The sequence below is a fragment of the Rhinopithecus bieti genome, unplaced genomic scaffold, assembly GCF_001698545.2.
Source record: "Rhinopithecus bieti isolate Rb0 unplaced genomic scaffold, ASM169854v2 scaffold_12086, whole genome shotgun sequence".
Lineage (NCBI taxonomy): Eukaryota > Metazoa > Chordata > Mammalia > Primates > Cercopithecidae > Rhinopithecus > Rhinopithecus bieti.
The window spans coordinates 2,903,813-2,923,596 of record NW_016807466.1 but is presented as its reverse complement, the minus strand read 5'-3'; the positions used below and the strand labels follow the sequence as shown (position 1 = coordinate 2,923,596).

The following is a 19,784-nucleotide window of genomic DNA, read 5'->3' as shown; positions in this document are numbered from 1 at the left end:
TAAAAATTCGGTGCAAATTAGCTTTTTTTTTTTTTTTTTTTTTTTTTTTTTTGAGACAGAGTCTTGGTCTGTCACCCAGGCTGGGGTGTAGTGGGTCGATCTTGGTTCACTGCAACCTCTGCCTCCCGGGTTCAAGAAATTCTTGTGCCTCAGCCTCCCAAGTAGCTGGGATTACAGGCATGCACCACCATGCCCACCTAATTTTGTATTTTTAGTAGAGACAGGGTTTCACTGTGTTGGTCCAGGCTGGTCTTGAACCCCTGACCTCAAGTAATCCACCCATCTCTGCCTCCCAAAGTGCTGAGATTACCGATGTAAGTCACCACACCCAGCCCAGACTAGCTACTTTTCAAGTGCTTGATAACCACATATTAATGGCGATGTATTGGACAGCACAACTCTTAGACATTCAGAAACTGCTTCATTCCCTGAAAGGCAGTTCCAGCATAGAGAGAGATCTGCCAGGCAGACGGTTTCATCGAAAGTTCCATAGGGAAAGAATGATGGACAAGGACTCAGGAGACTGGCTCCCTGCCTAGGCTCAGTGAGCCTCTTTCCACAGGTGTGGCCTTTCTTTGTTTATTCATTTGCACCATGAAAACTTTGGATTAGGCATTGTCTTGCATGACAGTTCAGAGCTCTGGGCCAGGGAGCATCTCTATTGCCACCAAGAAGTGAGAGGGGCCCTTCAGGTGTTTTCAGATAACTCTCCTCTGGGCAGTGCTGCCAGGCAGTGATCATGCCTCACTTGGGGCTGTCAGAGTCTCAGCTGTTTAGATTTCCCTGGAGTGTTCTTTTCCAAAAAGAACAGTCATCAGGCTGACCAGTGGTTTTATGTATGAAGAAAAACAGCCTGCATGAAACGGAAGTAGGTATTGCACTCAGCCACTGAGTCTGCAAGACTGCATAAGCAAGGGCCAAAAAATGGAAGTCTGATTAGTAACTCTCCTCTCTGAGTGACTGACTTAGCATAGGTCTGTGTTTTTAGGCTTAGTTTTTTGTTTTTTTGGTTTTGTTTGGTTTTTGTTAGAGAGCGAGCCCATTACAGTGCATAGTATCTGTTACACAGTTTGCTGTGTTCTGCATTTCTGTGACAATAAAGTTTTCATAGCAGTGTCCACAGACTAATTTTACTTCGGTGATAAGTTTCCAGATGTCTAATGGTCACTTAAAATCAGGTGTAAAGTTAGTTTTCTCCAAAAGGGAATGCAAATTAATACCAAAACCTTGACTTTTAGCATCAGGTTAGAGACTTGTGTTGGTATTTACATTCTCTGCAAGCTTCTCACACATTTCCATTGTGGGGAAACTTCTGCTGAATTTATGAATTTCTTTCTAATGAATTTAATGGAAGTCCTCTAAAAAACTAGGAGGGTCAAAAGAAAGGCTGAAAATTTTCTTGATTCCAGCAAACCTAATTGATAACAGTTTTGTTTTATTTTATTTTAACTTCTCTTATTCATCCTGAAAGGTTAGCGTTTAAAGGGTAGTTGATTACATCAGGCAGTTGAGCATTTTTCATAGCGTGTTTCTTCTCTCTTGCTGTCACTCTCTGTTACTATGTAATTGTTACACATGAATGTCTGTCCGAAGCCATGTAATCTTTTGAGTCCTTAATGTAGTAAATTCAGGTATCTAAGTCTGATGTATGACTCACAAAGGTAATATCTCTTATAATTTTTCAGAGTGATTAAAGGATACTTTAAACATAGATCTTTAGAAGAAGGTGATAAATAAATTTAGTTTTCTTCTCTGAGAAACTCAGAAGAGCATTTAGGCAGAATATTGGTGGAATAATAGAATGCTAATATATACATTATGCTAATATATACTATATATAATGCTAATAGATACTATATATATTATACTATATATACACATTATGCATTTACATTTTTAAGAATATTTTATTTTGAAATAGTATAGAGTCACAAGAAGTAGAAAAAATGTACCAAGAGGTTTTGTGCACCCTTCACCCAGTTCCTTCCAGTGGTAGTACCACAGTACAATGTCAGAACCAGGGAATGACATTGGTACAATCTGCAGAGTTTATTCACATTTCACCATTTTACATGCACTCATTTTTGTGTGTGTTTCTATAGTACTAGGCAGTTTCTATCACGTGTGTAGCTTTGTGTAATCACTACCACAGTCAAGATACAGAACTGTTTGATCACCACAAGGCTCCCTCGCGCTATCCTTTCTTAGCCACATCTGCCCCTTCCCCTCCCTAACTCCTGGGAACCACTAATCTGTTCTCTCTCTGTTTTCTGTTATCTCATGAAGGTTATATAAATGGAATCATAAGGTATATAACTGATTAACAAAATTGTTTTAGTTGTAAAATATATATGATAAAATTGATCATTTTTAAGTATACAGTTGAGTGACATTAAGTACATTCACACTGCTGTGCAGCCATCACCTCTGTCGACCTCCACAACTTTTTCATCCTCCCCAATTCTGTACCCATTAAAGACAAATTCCTCATTTCTCGCTCCCCTCAGGCCCCAGCAGTCATCATTCTACTTTCTGTCTCTATGAATGTGACTACTTTAGGAACCTGGTAGATGTGGAATCATATAGTAGTTGACCTTCTGTGACTGGCTGATTCCATTTAGCACAGTGTTGTCAGGGTTCATCCATGTCGCACCAGGATTTCCTTCCTTTTTAAAGCCGAACACTTCTCCACTGTGTGTATATACCACATTTTGTTTAGCCATTCATTTGTCAGTGAACACTTTGATTGCTTCCACCTCTGGGCCGTTGTGAATAATGCTGCTGTGAACATGGGTGTACAATATCTGTTTGAGTCTCTGCTTTCAGTTCTCCTGAGTAGATACTCAGCAGTGGAATTGCCTCATACGATAATCCTGTGTCTAGTATGCCATGCTGTTTTCCATGCAGCAGACGGCAGCTGCACCATTTTACATTTCCACCAGCAGGGCACCAGGGTTCCGATTTGTCCGCATCCCTGGGAACAGTTGTTTTTTTGTGTAACTTTTTGAGATTGGCTTTTTTAACTTAGCATAATTTCCCTGAGATACATACAAATTGTTGCATATATCAATAGTTTGTTCATGTTTATTGCTGAGTAGTATTCCGTTGTGTAAATAGACCACAGCTTAACTGTTCAACCTACTGAAGGATGTTTGGATTGTTTCCAGGTGTGGGCGATTATGCATAACGCTGTTTCTGAGCATTAGCATATAGGTTTTTGTGTAAACATAGGTTTTCATTTATCTGGGATCAGTGCCCAAGAGTGCAGTTATGCTAAGTGTGTGTTTAGTTTTGTAAGAAACAGCCAAAATGATTTCCTGTGTGGCCGTACCATTTATATACCTTCTTTATTTTTTAACCTTGAACTTTACAGATGACACTGGCTTTCCTCCTCTTCCATTCTGCATGTTCAGAGTTAGGAAACAAAGTGAAATAAATTATTGAAGATCCTGATTTGGCTTTTTTAAAGGCAAGCTCTAGTGAGCATAGGTCATAATTAATTATAAGGTCCCTGGCTAAAAATTCTGATGGCTTAAGAAAATCTAACCTAGTACCATCATTAAATGTCATTTAGCATTCTAAAACTATGTTGTCCAATATAGTAACCTCTAGCCACATGTGACTATTTAAAAATAAATAAAATTAAGAATTCAGGCCAGATGTGGTGACTCACACCTGTAATCCCAACACTTTGGGAGGCCAAGGCAGGTGGATCACCTGAGGTCAGGAGTTTGAAACCAGCCTGACCAACATGGTGAAACCCCATCTCTACTAAATACAAAAAATTAGCCAGGCGTGGTGGCACATACCTGTAATCTCAGCTACTCAGGAGGCTGAGGCAGGAGAATTGCTTGAACCTGGGAGGCGGAGGTTGCAGTGATCCGAGATTGCACCACTGCACTCCAGCCTGGGCGACGAGAGCGAGACTCTGTCTAAAAAAAAAGGAATTCAGTTCCTTTACTAGCTACGTCTCACGTGCCCAGTGAGTCACATGTAGCTACCCTGTTAATGCAGATACATATGGCATTTTCATCATCACAGAGCATTCTGGTAAACAGTACTGTTCTAGAGTTTGTGTCATTTCCATTTTAATCACTATACAATTAAAAATAATTTGATTTTATCACCTTGTCGTCTTTGTTTCCTGAGGACTTGACTGATTACAAGGGAGGTCCTAAATGCCACTGAGTATCCTGGGAGGCTGGCATGGCTCTTACACATCTTGGCATTGCGGGTGTCCAACAGTCCCTGACATAGCAGGCTGATTGAGTGGCGATGGTGGTTTTATTTGCTGATGAGGTGAAGAAGTCTCATTCTTATCTAGATGAGGATGACGATGAACCAGAAGAGGATGACCAGGAAATAAAAGATAAGTCTCTGCCCAAGTGGCAGATCTGGCTTGCTGCTGAGCGTTCCCGAGACCAGAGGCACTGGCAGCCCTGGCGCCCTGATAAGACCAAGAAGCAAACTGAGGAAGACTGTGAGGATCCCGAGAGACAGGCATGTATCCTCCGCCCCAGGCAGGAAGCTGACCAGGGGGCCTCTGCCTGCTTTTCATTCCCATGCGCTTTGGTTATCTGAAAGGAGGCCGCTGGAGCTCTCCTAGCAGTTGGCTAGCTTAGGAGATGCTAACTTCTTCCTGTTCTCATCTGTGAAACTTCCTTTCTGCTGGATATCAGTGTAGAATTTCCTTGCTGCTGGTGATGGGGAAGCATATAGGCTCTTGACCAGAGAGCTCCTGTCCCCTAGTAGGCGGATGGGCCCTTGTGGTCACCCCTCTGGAGATTGTCTTCCAGGTCATTCAGTGAATTTTTCATGTGGAACCCTGTGGGATACATACAGATTATTCAAAAACTCATAATCACCGCCCTAGATTCTTTCCTTGTGTCCACTTTCCCCATCCCACTCTTGGGTCCGTGAAGCTGTAGCAGATATAGACTGAACTCTAGAAGACAAGAGGGACTGGCTGTAGGGTCCTTGTTGGACAGTTGGCATCAGCGTGTCTTGCGGAAGAAACTAGCGTTTATTGAATACCTGTGGCGTGCCAGGCACTTCACCTGTGTTATCTCATTTACTGTTACCATGTGAGTTGCTACATGCTGCCCCGTGTTTAGTGACCAGCAGCTCTGGAGGTTTTAAATTAAAATGAAGAAATGCTATCTTGATACCTGGAATTGATCCAGTTTCACAAGATACCAACTCTGTGTCTTGGAGCTCTGTAACCTTTTCTACAAATGAGGTACCCTGAAGGCAAGGAGTTTATCCCCTTTGTTTACTGCTGTGACGTCAGTGCCTAGAACAGCATTCGTCCTGTGGTGAGCGCTCAGTGAATCCTCTTGGATGCGGAAGGAATATTTGTTTGATGACAGAGTGTCTGCTCTGGGCAGAGGGATCAGCACAGGTGAAGACCCCAGAGTGCCAGGAGCGTTTGAGGAGTGGGGAATGGGGTGGCCAGACTGGAGTGAGGACACAGAGAAGTGGGGATAGAGACAGAAGTGATATCTGGAAGAAGGAGGGGCCGACTTCTAGGGAAGGCTTAACTCACTGGAAGTCTTGGAAAGGGGACTGCCCGTGAGGCCTCTTGCCTCGCTGAAGCTGAGTGTCTGCAGAAGAGTGGAATCTTTCTTTGGTGGAGTTCACAGCCACCCTTCTGGAAGTCATTTCTCAAGGCTTGCAGTCCCAGCAGTCTCCTGGAAGCAGATTTCTGGAGCAGACTGCTGCTGCGAGCAGTTTCTTGCCGTTTAGCTTTTTCTGTAATCAAAGCCTGGGGGAGAAAAGCTTTCTAATTTATTTTTAACATAAAGAAGCAGCTTTCTGATTAATTGATGGTTTTGATTGAGTCCCACATACTCTAGCTTACTGTGCTTATGTTATGATTTCCTCTTTGCTGAGAGCCACAAACACCGGTCAGATAAGCAGCACCAGGACACAAAGGGTGGCCTCCTTGGTCTTACGTTTTTAAATTATTACATGAACTCAGCTACAGACATTTACAGTTAGTATTAAGCTCTTATAATTGCTTTTAACATGCTCCATTGCTCCCATAGGTTCCTTCTTACCTTGAGTCTGTTTATCTAGTTTTGAGCATATTTTTCATTTCTTGGAGCAATTTTATACGAGGAAACCACAAATAGTAAAGTTCTTATCTTCCATCTTACAATAAAAATTTTTCACCATCATGCATTATCAAAGTACAAAAGCAATTATATATGCGTTCAGAAGGGAGCATGTTTCTAGATTTTCTACAAATCCATCAGGATACTTTGAAAGCTTCTGGCTTAAACCTGTTCATGCCTTCTCTCCTTCCCAGGCTTTCCCATGTGTGGAAATGTTAATGGCACCGCAGGGCTGCCTAACAGTTATTCTCCAGCTTCCAGGTTGCCTTGAGAGGCCTCTGACTTTTGCTGACAGAGAGCTTAGCTCCTGTCTATTTAAAACGGATTTAATTTGAATACTGTTGAACCATTAGTACATGCACATAAAGAGAACTGTGAAAAATGTGCAGGTTTGGTTTTGTGACATGGGTCGCTTTCTTTTGCCTTTGTTGCAGGTGTTGTTTGATGATATTGGGCAGTCTTTGATCAGACTTTCCAGCCACAATCTTCAGTTCCAGCTGGTGGAGGCCTTCCTGCAGTTCTTGGGTGTGCCTTCTGGCCTTACTCCTCCAGCCTCCTGTCTTTATCTGGCTATGGATGAGAACAGCATCTTTGATAATGGACTTTATGATGAAAAGCCCTTGACTTTTTTCAACCCCTCGTTTTCCGGGGCTAGCTGTGTTGGCCGCATGGATCGGTTGGGCTGTCCTCGCTGGACCAGGGGTCAGAACCGAGAGGGTGAGGAGTTCATCCGCAATGTCTTCCACCTTGTCATGCCTTTGTTTTCAGGCAAAGAGAAGTCCCAGCTCTGCTTCTCCTGGTTACAGTATGAGATTGCAAAGGTAATTCCAGACTCATCCTCCTGTGTCTGGGGACTTTTCATTTCATGTCAGTGTTTATAAACAGGATTGTAAGCCTCTGAGTGCTCTCCCTGGAACTATGCCCCAGCACCTCCTCCTCCAGTGACCCTGAAGGCATTTTGTGTGTGTTTGCCCTTCTGAGGGGCCGCAGCGAAGAGGAGTAAGACAGGAATGAGTCAGGCTACCTCAGTGACTCTCGAGCTGTTTATTGTATTATCTTGCACTACCAGGTCCCCGTCCATATATGAGCAGTGAGTGCTGGGAACAGTTTTAAAGCAGCATCAGAGCACTCAGGGGTTTATTAAAATATATAAGCTTCAGGCGCGATGGCTCACACCTATAATCCCAGCACTCTGGGAGGCCGAGGCGGGCGGATCACCTGAGGTCAGGAGTTCGAGACCATCCTGGCCAACATGGCAAAACCTCGTCTCTACTAAAAGTGCAAAAATTCGCTGGGTGTGGTGGTGCATGCCTGTAATCCCAGCTGCTCAGGAGGCTGAGGTAGGAGAATCGCTTGAACCTGGGAGGCGGGGGTTGCTGTGAGCTGAGAGTGAGACTCCATCTCAATAAATAAATAAATAAAAGATACGCTACTTATAATACTTTCCCTCCTCTTTCTGCTAGAAATGAGTCTGAGTCAGCTGTTCTGTCCTCTGCTGGCCACAGTTAGTATTGGCTCTCTTAGCACCCAAGTTCTGAAGCTTTAACTACAGATTACACACACCAGGTTGTATTGAAATAGTATGTTAAAATGTTGTGGCCACATCTCTTTGGAGAAGAACATTTGTAGGTATCAGCCTTGTTTATAGAGATTTCAGCTGGAACCCTGGATTGTTAATTTGGGCAGTTATGGCCCTGGTAAAAATCCTCATTTCTTTTGTTTTTTTTTGAGACGGAGTCTCGCTCTGTCACCCGGGCTGGAGTGCAGTGGCCAGATCTCAGCTCATTGCAAGCTCCGCCTCCCGTGTTCATGCCATTCTCCTGCCTCAGCCTCCCGAGTAGCTGGGACTACAGGCGCCCACCACCTCGCCCAGCTAGTTTTTTGTATTTTTTAGTAGAGACGGGGTTTCACCATGTTAGCCAGGATGGTCTCGATCTCCTGACCTCGTGATCCGCCCGTCTCGGCCTCCCAAAGTGCTGGGATTACAGGCTTGAGCCACCGCGCCCGGCCAAAATCCTCATTTCTTTTCCAGCTTAGAGAGCCTCAGTGTTTACCAGACCCATGATAAAGGGAAGAAGTACAGACTGTCAGTGCTTTCTACCATTGGCAGCAGAGGACGCCTTAATTACAGAGCACCTGGGGTCATTCTTCTCTTTTTCCCTGTAGGTAATTTGGTGTCTGCACACTAAAAACAAGAAGAGATTAAAGTCACAAGGGAAGAACTGCAAAAAACTAGCCAAGAATCTCCTTAAGGAGCCAGAAAACCGCAACAACTTTTGCCTCTGGAAGCAGTATGCACATCTAGAGTGGTTGCTTGGCAACACGGAGGATGCCAGAAAAGTTTTTGACACAGCACTCGGCATGGCAGGAAGCAGAGAACTGAAAGACGCCGACCTCTGTGAGCTCAGTCTGCTCTATGCTGAGCTGGAGGTGGAGCTGTCGCCAGAAGTGAGAGGGGCTGCCACGGCCCGAGCTGTTCACATATTAACCAAGCTGACTGAGAGCAGCCCCTGTGGGCCCTACACTGGACAGGTGTTGGCTGTTCACATTCTGAAAGCGCGAAAGGCTTACGAGCACGCGCTGCAGGACTGTTTGGGTGACAGCTGTGTCTCCGATCCAGCTCCCACCGATTCCTGTAGCCGCCTAATTAGCTTGGCTAAATGCTTCATGCTCTTCCAGTATTTGACCACAGGGATTGATGCTGCTGTGCGGATATACGAACAGGTATTTGCAAAACTGAACAGTTATGTTTTCCCAGAAGGCTCTGGTGAGGGGGACAGTGCCAGCTCCCAGAGTTGGACCAGTGTTCTCGAAGCCATCACACTGATGCACACGAGCCTGCTGAGATTCCACATGAAAGTGAGTGTTTACCCGCTGGCCCCTCTGCGAGAGGCACTCTCACAGGCTTTAAAGTTGTATCCGGGCAACCAGGTTCTTTGGAGGTCCTATGTACAGATTCAGAATAAGTCCCACAGTGCCAGCAAGACCAGGAGATTTTTTGACACAATCACCAGGTCTGCCAAAGCCTTGGAGCCTTGGTTGTTTGCAATTGAAGCTGAGAAACTGAGGAAGAGACTGGTGGAAACTGTCCAGAGGTAATTCCAGACCGTCCTGTTCGTGTGCCCCACCAATGTTTATGGAATGCTTGCTGTGTTCCCCCCACCTTGCCGGGTCTCAGGAATACAGGGAAGAACACGGCACGGTGCCCGGAACACCTGCTGTGGGGCTGTAGGTGTCGCAGAAAAATGGTGTGAAAGGCGATCGAGACACAAAGTAGCGGCGCCTCTCAGGAGAGGGGTTGGTGGCGGTCGCCTGGGTGTGCTTCTCGGGAGTGTGAATGTTGCTTCTGTGTGCATGGGTGGTGGCCGTCAGACCACGGGAATGCTGAGAAGCCGTCACGGAAGCCTGATGGCTAACAGCACGGGCTGGGCGGCAGCTCTGGATTCCAGTGCCAGCTCTTCTCGGCTGGGTGAACTCGAGCAGGCCGCTTCCCCTCTCATAGCTCCCCCTCTGTCAAATGGGCGTGAAGAAGCTACCTCATGGGGTCTCTCTGAGGGGTCAGTGAGGTAAGTGCTTGGCACAAAGTGTAATGACTGGGAGTTTTTGTCAGCATTCCTAGTGACAGCAGTGTCATGTTTAAATACCATCTTCGATACGATATTTTCTTGTTTTTATTTTTTTTTTGAGACAGGGTCTCACTCTGTCGCTCAGGCTGGAGTGCAGTGGTGCAGTCTCAGCTCACAGCAGCCTTGACCTCCCGGGCTCAGGTGATCCTCCCACCTCAGCCTCCCCGGTAGCTGGGACTGCAGGCACCACGACGCCTGGCTCCTTTTTTTATTTTTTATTTTTTGTAGAGATGGGGTTTTGCCATGTCGCCCAGGCTGGTCTCCATCTCCTGAGCTTAAGTGATCCTCCCATCTCAGCCTTCCAAAGTGCTGGGATGACAGGAGGGAGGCACGGCATCCGGCCTGATCCAGTATTTTCTCTCTAAAGGTTAAATGTTAATCTGGGGGACACATTAGCTTAGGCATCATTGTTTTCCCAGAATCTTTGCTGTTGCTTCACTCTGACCTTACAAATTAGCCAAAACTGTCTGAATAATATTTCACTTGTTTTTTATTCCTTCCATTAGGATTTTGTTCACTCCATGTGAGCCTTGCTTTCTCTACTATAAATCAAAAGGTCTTTTCTTCCTGTAAAGTGGAATTTGCATTCTGCTGATTAAAGGGTAGCTTGCTTTCTTTCTTTTCTTCTTTTTTTTTTTTTTTTCAGATAGAGTCTCACTCTGTTGCCTGGCTGAAATGCAGTGGCGCGATCTCAGCTCACTGCAACCTCCGCCCCCCGGGTTCAAGCGATTCTCCAGCCTCAGCCTCCTGAGTAGCTGGGACTATAGGCACCTGCTAAATTTTGTATTTTTAGTAGAGATGAGGTTTCACCGTATTGGCCAGGCTGGCCTTGAACTACTGACCTCATGATCTACCCACCTCGGCCTCCCGAAGTGCTGGGATTACAGGCGTGAGCCACCGTGCCTGGCAAAGGGTAGCTTTCTTTAGAAAACAGGGGCGGGGGGGAGGGGTTTGTGTGACTTCAAGACAGATTTGGTGTGGTGTAGAAACCACAGAACTCTTGCCTGTGCCTTCTCCTGGCCTTGGAGAAGCCCCGTGCACAGCGCCCTGTGCCTGAGGGACATCTCTTCCCTGACTCTCTCTGATCCGGTTGTTGCTGACACTTGTCATCACTAAGGCATCTCTTCCTCCTGTGATGTAGGATGAGAGAACTGTGTCAGAGTCACATGAGCCTTTGCCTTGCAGGTTAGACGGTAGAGAGATCCACGCCACAATTCCTGAGACCGGCTTAACGCATCGGATCCAAGCCCTGTTTGAAAACGCCATGCGCAGCGACAGTGGCAGCCAGTGCCCCTTGCTGTGGAGGATGTATTTGAACTTTCTGGTAAGAAAATATTGAGGTGTTTTGTGTTCATGCAGAGCTCTACCTCTTCCTTCATAAATGAGAAAGTACGGGTGTCCAGAAGCCCCTGCCTGGGAGAGCTGGGAGGCCATATTTCACTCTCATCTTCTTGGCATTGGTGAGTCCCTAAGAAATCCTGATGGGATAATGTCAGATCTTTCAGGACTTGGGAAGAGGTTGCAAGTGGTCCATCTCCTCAAAATATTTGGCAGAACGAAGTTGAAGAGTAGTTACTAGGCTATTCAGTGCAATAGGATTTAATGTGGGTTTCTCTAAGTTGACTTAAGTCGGCAACTTGCAAAATGGTCTAAGAGCTTTCCTTTGAAAGAGACCTATATTCTTTTCCATTCTGCTCATAAGAATTTCTAGGTCCTGATTATTTTGTTATTAAAAGAAAAGGTTCAGGCTGGGTGCAATGGTTCAGGCCTGTAGTCCCAGCACTTTCGGAGGCCAAGGCGGGAAAATTGCTTGACCCCAAGAGTTCGAGACCAGCCTAAGCAAGATGGCGATACCACATCTCTACAAACATATTTAAAAATTAGCTGGGCATTGTGGTGTGAGCCTTTGGTCCCAGCTACACCAGAGGTTGAGGCAAGAGGATTCCTTGAGCCCAGGAGTTTGAAGTAGCAGTGAGTTATGATCACACCACTGCACTCCGGCCTAGGTGACAAAGTGAGACCTTGCCTTTTTTTTAAAAAAAAAAATGCAATCTAGAATGTAATTTTTAAATCAACATTTCCGACTGGGCACGGTGTCTCATGCCTGTCATCTCAGCACTTTGGGAGGCGGAGGTGGGCGGATCACAAGGTCGGGAGATTGAGACCATCCTGCCCAACATGGTGAAACCCCATCTCTACTAAAAGTACAAAAAATTAGCCGGGTGTGGTGGCCGGTGCCTGTAGTCCCAGCTACTTGGGAGGCTGAGGCAGGAGAATCGCTTCAACCCAGGAGGCAGAGGCTGCAGTGAGCCAAGATTGCACCACTGCACTCCAACCTGGGCCACAGAGCAAGACTCCGTCTCAAAAAAAAAAAAAAAAAGAAAACTGCAAAAGTTTGTGCATTTCTCTTAACATTTATTCTTCAGACCCAGAAGCTCTGATCTTATGGTTTGACTCGTGTGTGAGCTGGAACTTGCAGGCAGGATGCTGCTGTTGGTAGAGACGGCAGTTTGAGGCAGCAGAGTCAGGAGCCCGGGGTTTTAGTGAAACCTCTACTCCTGTCATCAGGCTGCTCAGCTGAGGGAGCAGGGCAGATGCTCCCTGATATTCCCAGCATGAAGATTCCACCCATCTTTATGTTTAAAATGGTGGAGCTCGCACATTTGCCAGTTTAACTTGCCCAGTCTTTTACAGGTAGAGGCAGGGTAAGGTGCAAATGTACCATATTTTTACTAAGAATCTGCCATGAGCCTAGTTTGGTTGGATTGTAGACAGAAAGTGCTTGTTGGCTTTGAAAAAAAGATCTGACCCCTTAGGGAATTTCTCTCTTTTTGGAAAGGTAGTATTGGAACTAAGGACCAATTAGAGCAGAGAGTGCCCATAGCAATTCCTGAGGCATCTGGGCAGGCTCCTAGCACTTTGTTAACACAGGGAAAAATTACATTAGGGCCAGCATGCAAAGTGAAGGTAGCAAGTGTCTGAAGAGGCAGGAGAAGAGAGACTTGCAGGCCGGGAGGAAGGCTAAGGCTCCCTGGAGGAGGGCTGTGAGGCTGGTTGTGCGATTGTGCCTTTTTGTGTACATGTGCACATACGTGCATGCTTATACATATGCACATACATACACTCCTGCAACATGCATGCAAGCGTATTTGCTTGTTTGCACTTTTTTCCCTGTAAAAATGTTTGAAGGAGTTCGAGACCAGCCTGACCAAGATGGAGAAACCCCATCTCTACTAAAAATACAAAATTAGCTGGGTGTGGTGGCACATGCCTGTGATCCCAGCTACTCGGGAGGCTGAGGCAGGAGAATCACTCAAACCCGGGAGGCGGAGGTTGTGGTGAACCGAGATCGCACCACTACACTCCAGCCTGTGCAACAAGAGCGAAACTCCGTCTCAAAAAAAAAAAAAAAAAAAAAGAGTTTGAAGGAATTAAAGCTTATTCTTGGCCATGGAGAATACGGGAGGGAAAGGAATTGGACAAACAGCAGTTAAAATTTTCCACTAATGTTGGAATTGAGCAGGTTAAAACTTCACTTGTAGGAGAGACTTTCAAATGCGCTGTTTTGCATATACATTAACACTCTCCACCAAACTTTTTTCCTTTTTTTTTTTTTTGAGATAGGGTCTTACTCTATTGCCCAGGCTGCTGGACTGCAGTGGCACTGTCACGACTCACTGCAGCCTCAACCTCCTGGGCTCATGCAATCCTCCCACGTCAGCCTCCTGAGTAGCTGGGACTACAGGCATGCACCACCATGCCTGGCTGTTTTTGTTTATTTTTTTGTAAAGATGGGGTCTCACATGTTGCCCAGGCTAGCCTCGAACTCCTGGGCTCAAGCAGTCCACTCACCTCAGTCTCCCAAAGTGTTCAGATTATGGGCGTGAGCCACTGCGCCTGGCTTGTTTATTGTTTTGTTGTTTTAGCTAAACTTGCAGTTATTTTCAAGATACTTAAAATCCTTTAATTTGGTCATCTACCTACACAATAAAGAAGGAACTATGAGTATATGAGCCAGTTAGCTGATTTCATGGGATTGATGAAAGACGTCTTAAATAAAAAGGGCACCGTGGCATTTCTGAATTGTGAATCATTAGATTTTCTTTTACCCTCTAGTATAACTTCTTCCATCCTGTTGACAGCTGGCAGGAATCGGTATATATTGAAAGGCCATCATTTACAAGATCTGGTGGGAGGGAAAAGAATCCCCCTGAGTTCTATCAGAGATAAACCAATAAACCTCTCAGCAGAGTGGCAGTCTTTTCTGAGGAGCACAAGGAGGGAGCATTATAGAAATGGATCTTTTTTTGTTTGGACAAGGTTGGTTATGTTTTGTTAAATTAGTTACAAAGCTGTATAAGGTAACAGTTGCTCAGATTTGTTTATAAGGAGATAAAAAAAGAGAATCAAAATTTGCAAGAGCCTGAAGACTTTCAGCTTCCTCGTTTTCTTAGAGATGTTGCTTCCCCCACGGGGAGGCAGCACACATCTGCTAAGAAGGTAGACAAATGCCGAAACAAGTGATTACAAGAAACCAGATAGCTTCTCTACACGGACGGCTCAGACACTTGGGATGTTAGTGATGCAGCCGATGGGCAGCTGCCCGCCACTGTCACTCGTCTCCCCCGTGGTCCTACGGGGGAGAATTATTAATGGCCCAGCTCAGGTCTGAGTCGTGAGCATTTTTTGTTTTTTTGAGACAGGGTCTTGCTCTGTCACGCAGGCTGGAATGCAGTGGCGCAATCTCGGCTCACTGCAGCCTCAACCTCCTGAGCTCAAGCAACCCTCACACCTTAGCTGGGACCACAGGTGCGCACCACTGTGCTGGGCTAGTTTTTGTATTTTTGTAGACAGCATTTTGCCATGTTCTCCAGGCTGGTCTTGAACTACTAAGCTCGAGCAGCCCACCTGCCTTAGCCTCCAAAGTGCTGGGATTATAGGCGTGAGCCCCCGTGCCTGGCCAGCATCTTGTTGGCTGAGTTCTTCAGACGGTTTGTATGAGATTCAGTTCTTGGGGCTTCGTGTGAGGGAAAAGGCCTCTGTATGAAGTCTCCATTCCCGCTTCCCTCTGGGAGACTGCCCTTGGCCGAATCACACACTCACTCGGGGACCCATCAGGGCAGTTCTCCTCCATTAGCTGTTTTCTTAGGTTCCCAGCAAAGACCCTGTTGGTTCCCTGAGATGCTCCCAGTCCACCTGAGGAGACATTTACCTGGCCACAATCCCGTGGGGTGGCAGACACAGTACCGTGGGAACTCCAGCAAAGAAGAGGTGCCCCCTCTGTTATGTTTCAGTCCTGACTTAGGAGTTTCATGAGGAGTCTCAGTTGTCAGTTCAGAAGGGAGGAAGGAGGACCAGGAGAGCCAGATAGCGCCCATGAACTCTTCCCTCCCTTGAGACTCTGCACCAGTCAGAAGGCAAAGGTACACACTGGCTGTGTCTCAGAATATGAAATCATGGACGGAAGCCACACACAGTCACAGCAAGCTTTCACTTGGCGTCAAGCCCTTCCATACCTCCATACAGTAAGGGCATCTCCAGCTGTGTACCTGGATTTGTTGGGTTCCAGGATTAGCTGTGCATGGTTGAGAAAGTACAGTCATAAACTTTTTCTTTTTTCTTTCAAAAACGACAAAAAAAGTCTTAAATTTTGTCAGTATCTTAGGAAAGGACGCTGAAGTATGTTGGCATGGGAAGGAAAGACTCAATGGCTCAATGACTCTTTGGTTATAAATTCAGAGGCCCAGCCTCAGAACTGGAGGCTCCCACCAGGGAGGACACTCAGGAGTCCTCCGAGCCTCACTCACAGTTGGCCCTGTGCGTGGCACTTGCAGAGGCTGGGGAAAGACTGGGCCTTGCCTGAAGCAAGGTTATCACAGTTCTGGTCCCTGTGACTATGGGAGTTAACAGTTGAGAAGGACCAGCCATGGAGTCCTGGCTACTTGGGAGACTGAGGTGGGAGGATTGCTCAAGCCCAGGAGTTCAAGGCCAGCCTGGGCAACATAGACTGTGGGAAAAAAAAAAAAAATGAAAAGGGAATGAGGCCATCCTTGGTAGATGGAGTTCCTGAGATGTAAATTGGAGCCCTGGATGCCACTGGTCAGGTTTCTGGGAGGCCGGTCAGCAGCCCTCACTGGTCCCGGGCTGGATGCTGTGCCCCAGCCGCTTGGCTGGGCAAGGTTGGTGTCCCCTAGAACACTCTTCTAAGGGAGGGGAGCCTGAAGGATGGGGTGGATGGAAACACAGAAACTTCAGCTCCACAAGCCCTGTCTGTGCCCACTCCTGGCTGCACAGCCAGCTCCCTGTGGAGCTGCCCGTGTGGGCTGATTCCTTGGAGGGACTGGAGAGGGGCTGTTGTCAGCAGAGGTCCCAGGCTGGGTCTCCTTCCACACTGGGCTGGGAAGGAGGCTGTGTGGCTGAGTCGAGATGGAGGGTTTTATATCTAGAGAGAACACGTGCTGAATATCCACACAGGGATGCTGAGATTGCTGATGGAACTTGTACCTTTTGTAAGGTAGTGATCACCGTCCTGGCCGCCTCGTTTCTCTAAAAGATAGTTTTTAGAAAATGGCAAGTATTAAAGCAAGTATCGTTTCTATGTTTTCTAAGATAAGTATCGTAGAAGATTTTCTCTATTTGTATAAGGTCTTCAGCCTCATCGCACCGACACTGCTTGGTTTCAAGCACGGTTACTAACACCCAGACGTGACAGCCCACAGCAGAGGAGGAGATACGAGACTTTAAAAAGTCAGAAGTGTTCAGGATTGACACTCTTGGGCCGTTTGTATGGGAGGAAACAACCCAATACAGCAGTGGCTTCTGAGTGCGCTGCCTGGCACCTGCCCCCATCCCGCGGCCACCGTGACGATGACAGGCTCTCCGCACAGGCAGGCTCATTGAAGCTAAGGGGCTTGTGCCGTCATCCAAGGGCGTTTCTGTAGCCTTAGCCTCTCTGTGTCAACGAATCATGTTTGTATTTTCTCCCCCTCCCCTCAGGTTTCCTTAGGAAATAAAGAAAGAAGCAAAGGTATATTCTACAAAGCACTTCAGAATTGTCCTTGGGCCAAGGTAAGTGTTAAAGGCCATGGTGTCTTCAGCATCCCAAAGACTTCCCGCCAGGTCTCCGTCCAGCTAGTGTCTTCCTGGCCTGCTCCGCGGCACCGGGGATGCTCAGCTCATGGATGCCATACCCTGCCCCAAGGTACAGCCAGAGCCTTTTCCTGGTGGAGCTGTCCCCTGGGGTTGGAGCTTCATGGAAGTGTTGCTGTGGGTAGCTGGTTTCCCAGCATTTGCTCAGAGTTCAGCCCAGATGCCGAAAGAGTTGGGATCATGTCCCAGCCCGGCTGTGAGGGCCCGGTCAGGTGACACTCAGAAGTCAAACTGAGGGTGACGGCCAGCAATTCCTGGGCCCCCTTTTAAAAGAGAAGGCCTCGCTTGGCGTTTGCTCGCTTTTGCGAATGTGGTGTCCTTCCTGAACGTGCCCAGTGCTGCCCGAGTTAAGAAAGTCTGAGCCAAGGGGAGCAGGGGCCGTGGGGGGCGACAGGATGGCAGGGTCACCAGGAACCTGGCCCTTGCTTCCTGAGTTCCTCCAGGCTGACAGGAAGTGGAGGCTGAGCGGGGTGGCCTTCCTGCCTGCCCCTAGGTGTTATACCTGGACGCCGTGGAGTACTTCCCCGACGAGATGCAGGAGATCCTGGACCTGATGACTGAGAAGGAGCTCCGGGTGCGCCTGCCGCTGGAGGAGCTGGAGCTGCTGCTGGAGGATTAGAGAGCAGCAAGGCCAAGTCGCCCACCCTGCAGAGCTAGGAGGTGTGAGCAGAGAATGTGTGTTAGGAGACCTCAGCTTTTGAGATGTTCTTTCTCGATAGTAATAATGTGGGCTGCCAGCCTCTTCACATCTTGCACACTTTTTGGGAGTGTAAATGACACAAAAGCTATTTACATATTATATATGTGAATATGTGTATATTTGTATACAGCCAGAGAGTCATGCCAAGGGGTCATTAAACCGATGATGATTGAGGTGTGGCAGCGCCCTTGCTCATTCTCTCCCTGTGCGCAGCCAGCACCAGCCCCTGCATGGTGAATGAGTCCCCTCCGCTGGCGGCGTGGTGGCCCTGCCAGGCCCTCTCTGAGATGAAGGGCTGGTTTTTCAGCACTAGGATGTTTTCCCCAGGCCGGTGAGCAGATTTTACCCTTGTGTTCAGACCCGCAGTTAAGGCTTGATGTTCTGGCCTGCACGCAGTGTGTGGAAAGTTCCCTGAGTTTACCCCGGTGATGCCTCCGCCTGGAGCTGGAGGGGCAGCGTGCCCTGGGGCTGCTGAAGAACTCAGGCCTGGCCAACAAGATGTCGAGAGCATCACTGTTGTTTTTTAAAAGCCCGTTTGAGATTGCTGACATGCAGTTCTGAAAGATGACTCAGTGCCTCCCAAGACTAACCGTCAGCTCAGAGGGCTGAGAAGGGGGTTCTGAGCTCGAGTCAAACAGTGGCTCATGCGCTTCCTCAGGAGCGCTCGTTTCCTCAAAGGAGCCACTGATCATATCAGACCACAGTGGTCGGCCCGCCTCGGGTTTGGGACAGTGTTCTTTCCTGGAATGAAGCAGGGGCATTGCCTCTGGCACAGGATTGCTGGGCCTGTGGGAGGCCAGGAGGCACCTCTGTGCTGTGTCCCCAGTAGGAGGAGGCAGCTACTACTTGTAAGGCACACATACTGTTTTGCGTTGGAAAAGTGAAGTTGGGCTTGCTGCAGAGGGAGTGATGGGAGAGTTCACCTTAAATGGTTCTACTGAGGAAGGGCTCCAAAGAGCCGGTGGGTTTTCCGCAGGCAGACAGGGCTCTCCCTGTCCGGCTCACCAGTGTAGGAAGCCAGGGAAGAAATTGCTATGGGAATTCTGTTACTTCACAAGCACTTCATCCCTGCATCCCTACACTTGGCACTGCAGGCCTCAGTGGCCAGCTGCTGAAACAGTAATTTCAGCATTTTGGTCAACAAGCAAACTGGAGAAGCAGCTGGGGTGGGGTTCAGACCGCTACCCTGACACTCTAGGCCCTGGCGTTTGCTTTAGCTGCTTTTGTAGGATTGACATGAGGGAGACTGTCCCTCTAGAGGAAAAGGCTCAGCTATTACCAGTAAGGAAAAGGCAATACTGATGTGCTGGGGGTTTTTTTGTTGTTGTTGTTGTTTTAATTTCAAGCTTCCGGAAAAGGTGCAAGTCCGTTACAAAGAATTTTCTTTCCTGAACCATGTGAGAGGCAGTTACCGATAGTCTGCTTCCCGCTCACGATACAGACACTGAGCAGGAAGTCGGCATGGACACGGTACTCCCAGCGGGTCCTCAGGCCGGTCACGTCCTCTAGGAAAAGGTCCAGTTCAGGAGCAGGAGCTGCATTTGGTTGTCATCTCTTTGGTATTCCGACTGGAAGCTTTTTGACTTCCAAGACGTGGATACTTTTGAAATGTTCTGAATTTGTAGAATATTCCTCAGTTTGTGTTTGCCTGGTGTTTCCTCATCACTGGATTCAGGCTAAGCATCTTTGGCAGGAGTGTGACAGTGGTGGCACGTACTGTCAAAGTGCCCATTACCGATGTGCATTTTGACCACTTGGCGAAGACGGTGTCTTCTGCGCTTCTCCAGTGGGACTTTCCTTTCTAACTGAACGGTGTTTTGTGGGATACTCTCAAACTCTGTAAATACCCCTTCCTCAGCAAACTTTCAGATCATCTAATTCATATGTAGTGGTATGTGTGTGTAGTTCCCTATTTAAAGGGCTGCACTGTATTCCATTAACAGTTAGCTGTTAGGATGCTCAGATTGTCCCAGGTTTGGCCAGTGGAAGCCCCTTCACATAGGCTTCGGTGTCCTTTGGACATGACCCTATCATTCCTTGAGCACTCCCTTGCTTTCCGGCAAAACAGACTTTGGGTTCATCTTGTCCTTTCCCTGCCTAGCCCTGGAATCAGCCCTCACTCCTTTTAATGGAGAATAATACATAGAAGCAAAGGTCTGGGTCTAGGGGTGCTTGCTGCAATTGGGGTGTCAC

The 19,784-nt window shown here is 47.3% G+C and overlaps 1 protein-coding gene across 5 annotated transcripts in view; it reads left to right on the top strand.

Moving 5' to 3' along the window:
- NRDE2 (NRDE-2, necessary for RNA interference, domain containing) overlaps window positions 1-19,784 on the top strand; it is a 73,114-nt gene that overhangs the window by 36,313 nt on the left and 17,017 nt on the right. For 2 of the 5 annotated variants that reach the window (XM_017882296.1, XM_017882299.1), the window contains 5 exons: window positions 4,325-4,500; window positions 6,551-6,937; window positions 8,283-9,211; window positions 10,928-11,066; window positions 16,739-17,770. In XM_017882296.1, coding sequence (XP_017737785.1) covers window positions 4,325-4,500; window positions 6,551-6,937; window positions 8,283-9,211; window positions 10,928-11,066; window positions 16,739-17,107 — 2,000 coding nt within the window. In that variant the 3' untranslated portion in view covers window positions 17,108-17,770. Of the gene's footprint in view, window positions 1-4,324; window positions 4,501-6,550; window positions 6,938-8,282; window positions 9,212-10,927; window positions 11,067-16,738; window positions 17,771-19,784 lie in introns of those variants that run through there. The other 3 variants (XM_017882298.1, XM_017882297.1, XM_017882300.1) reach the window with 3 other exon arrangements.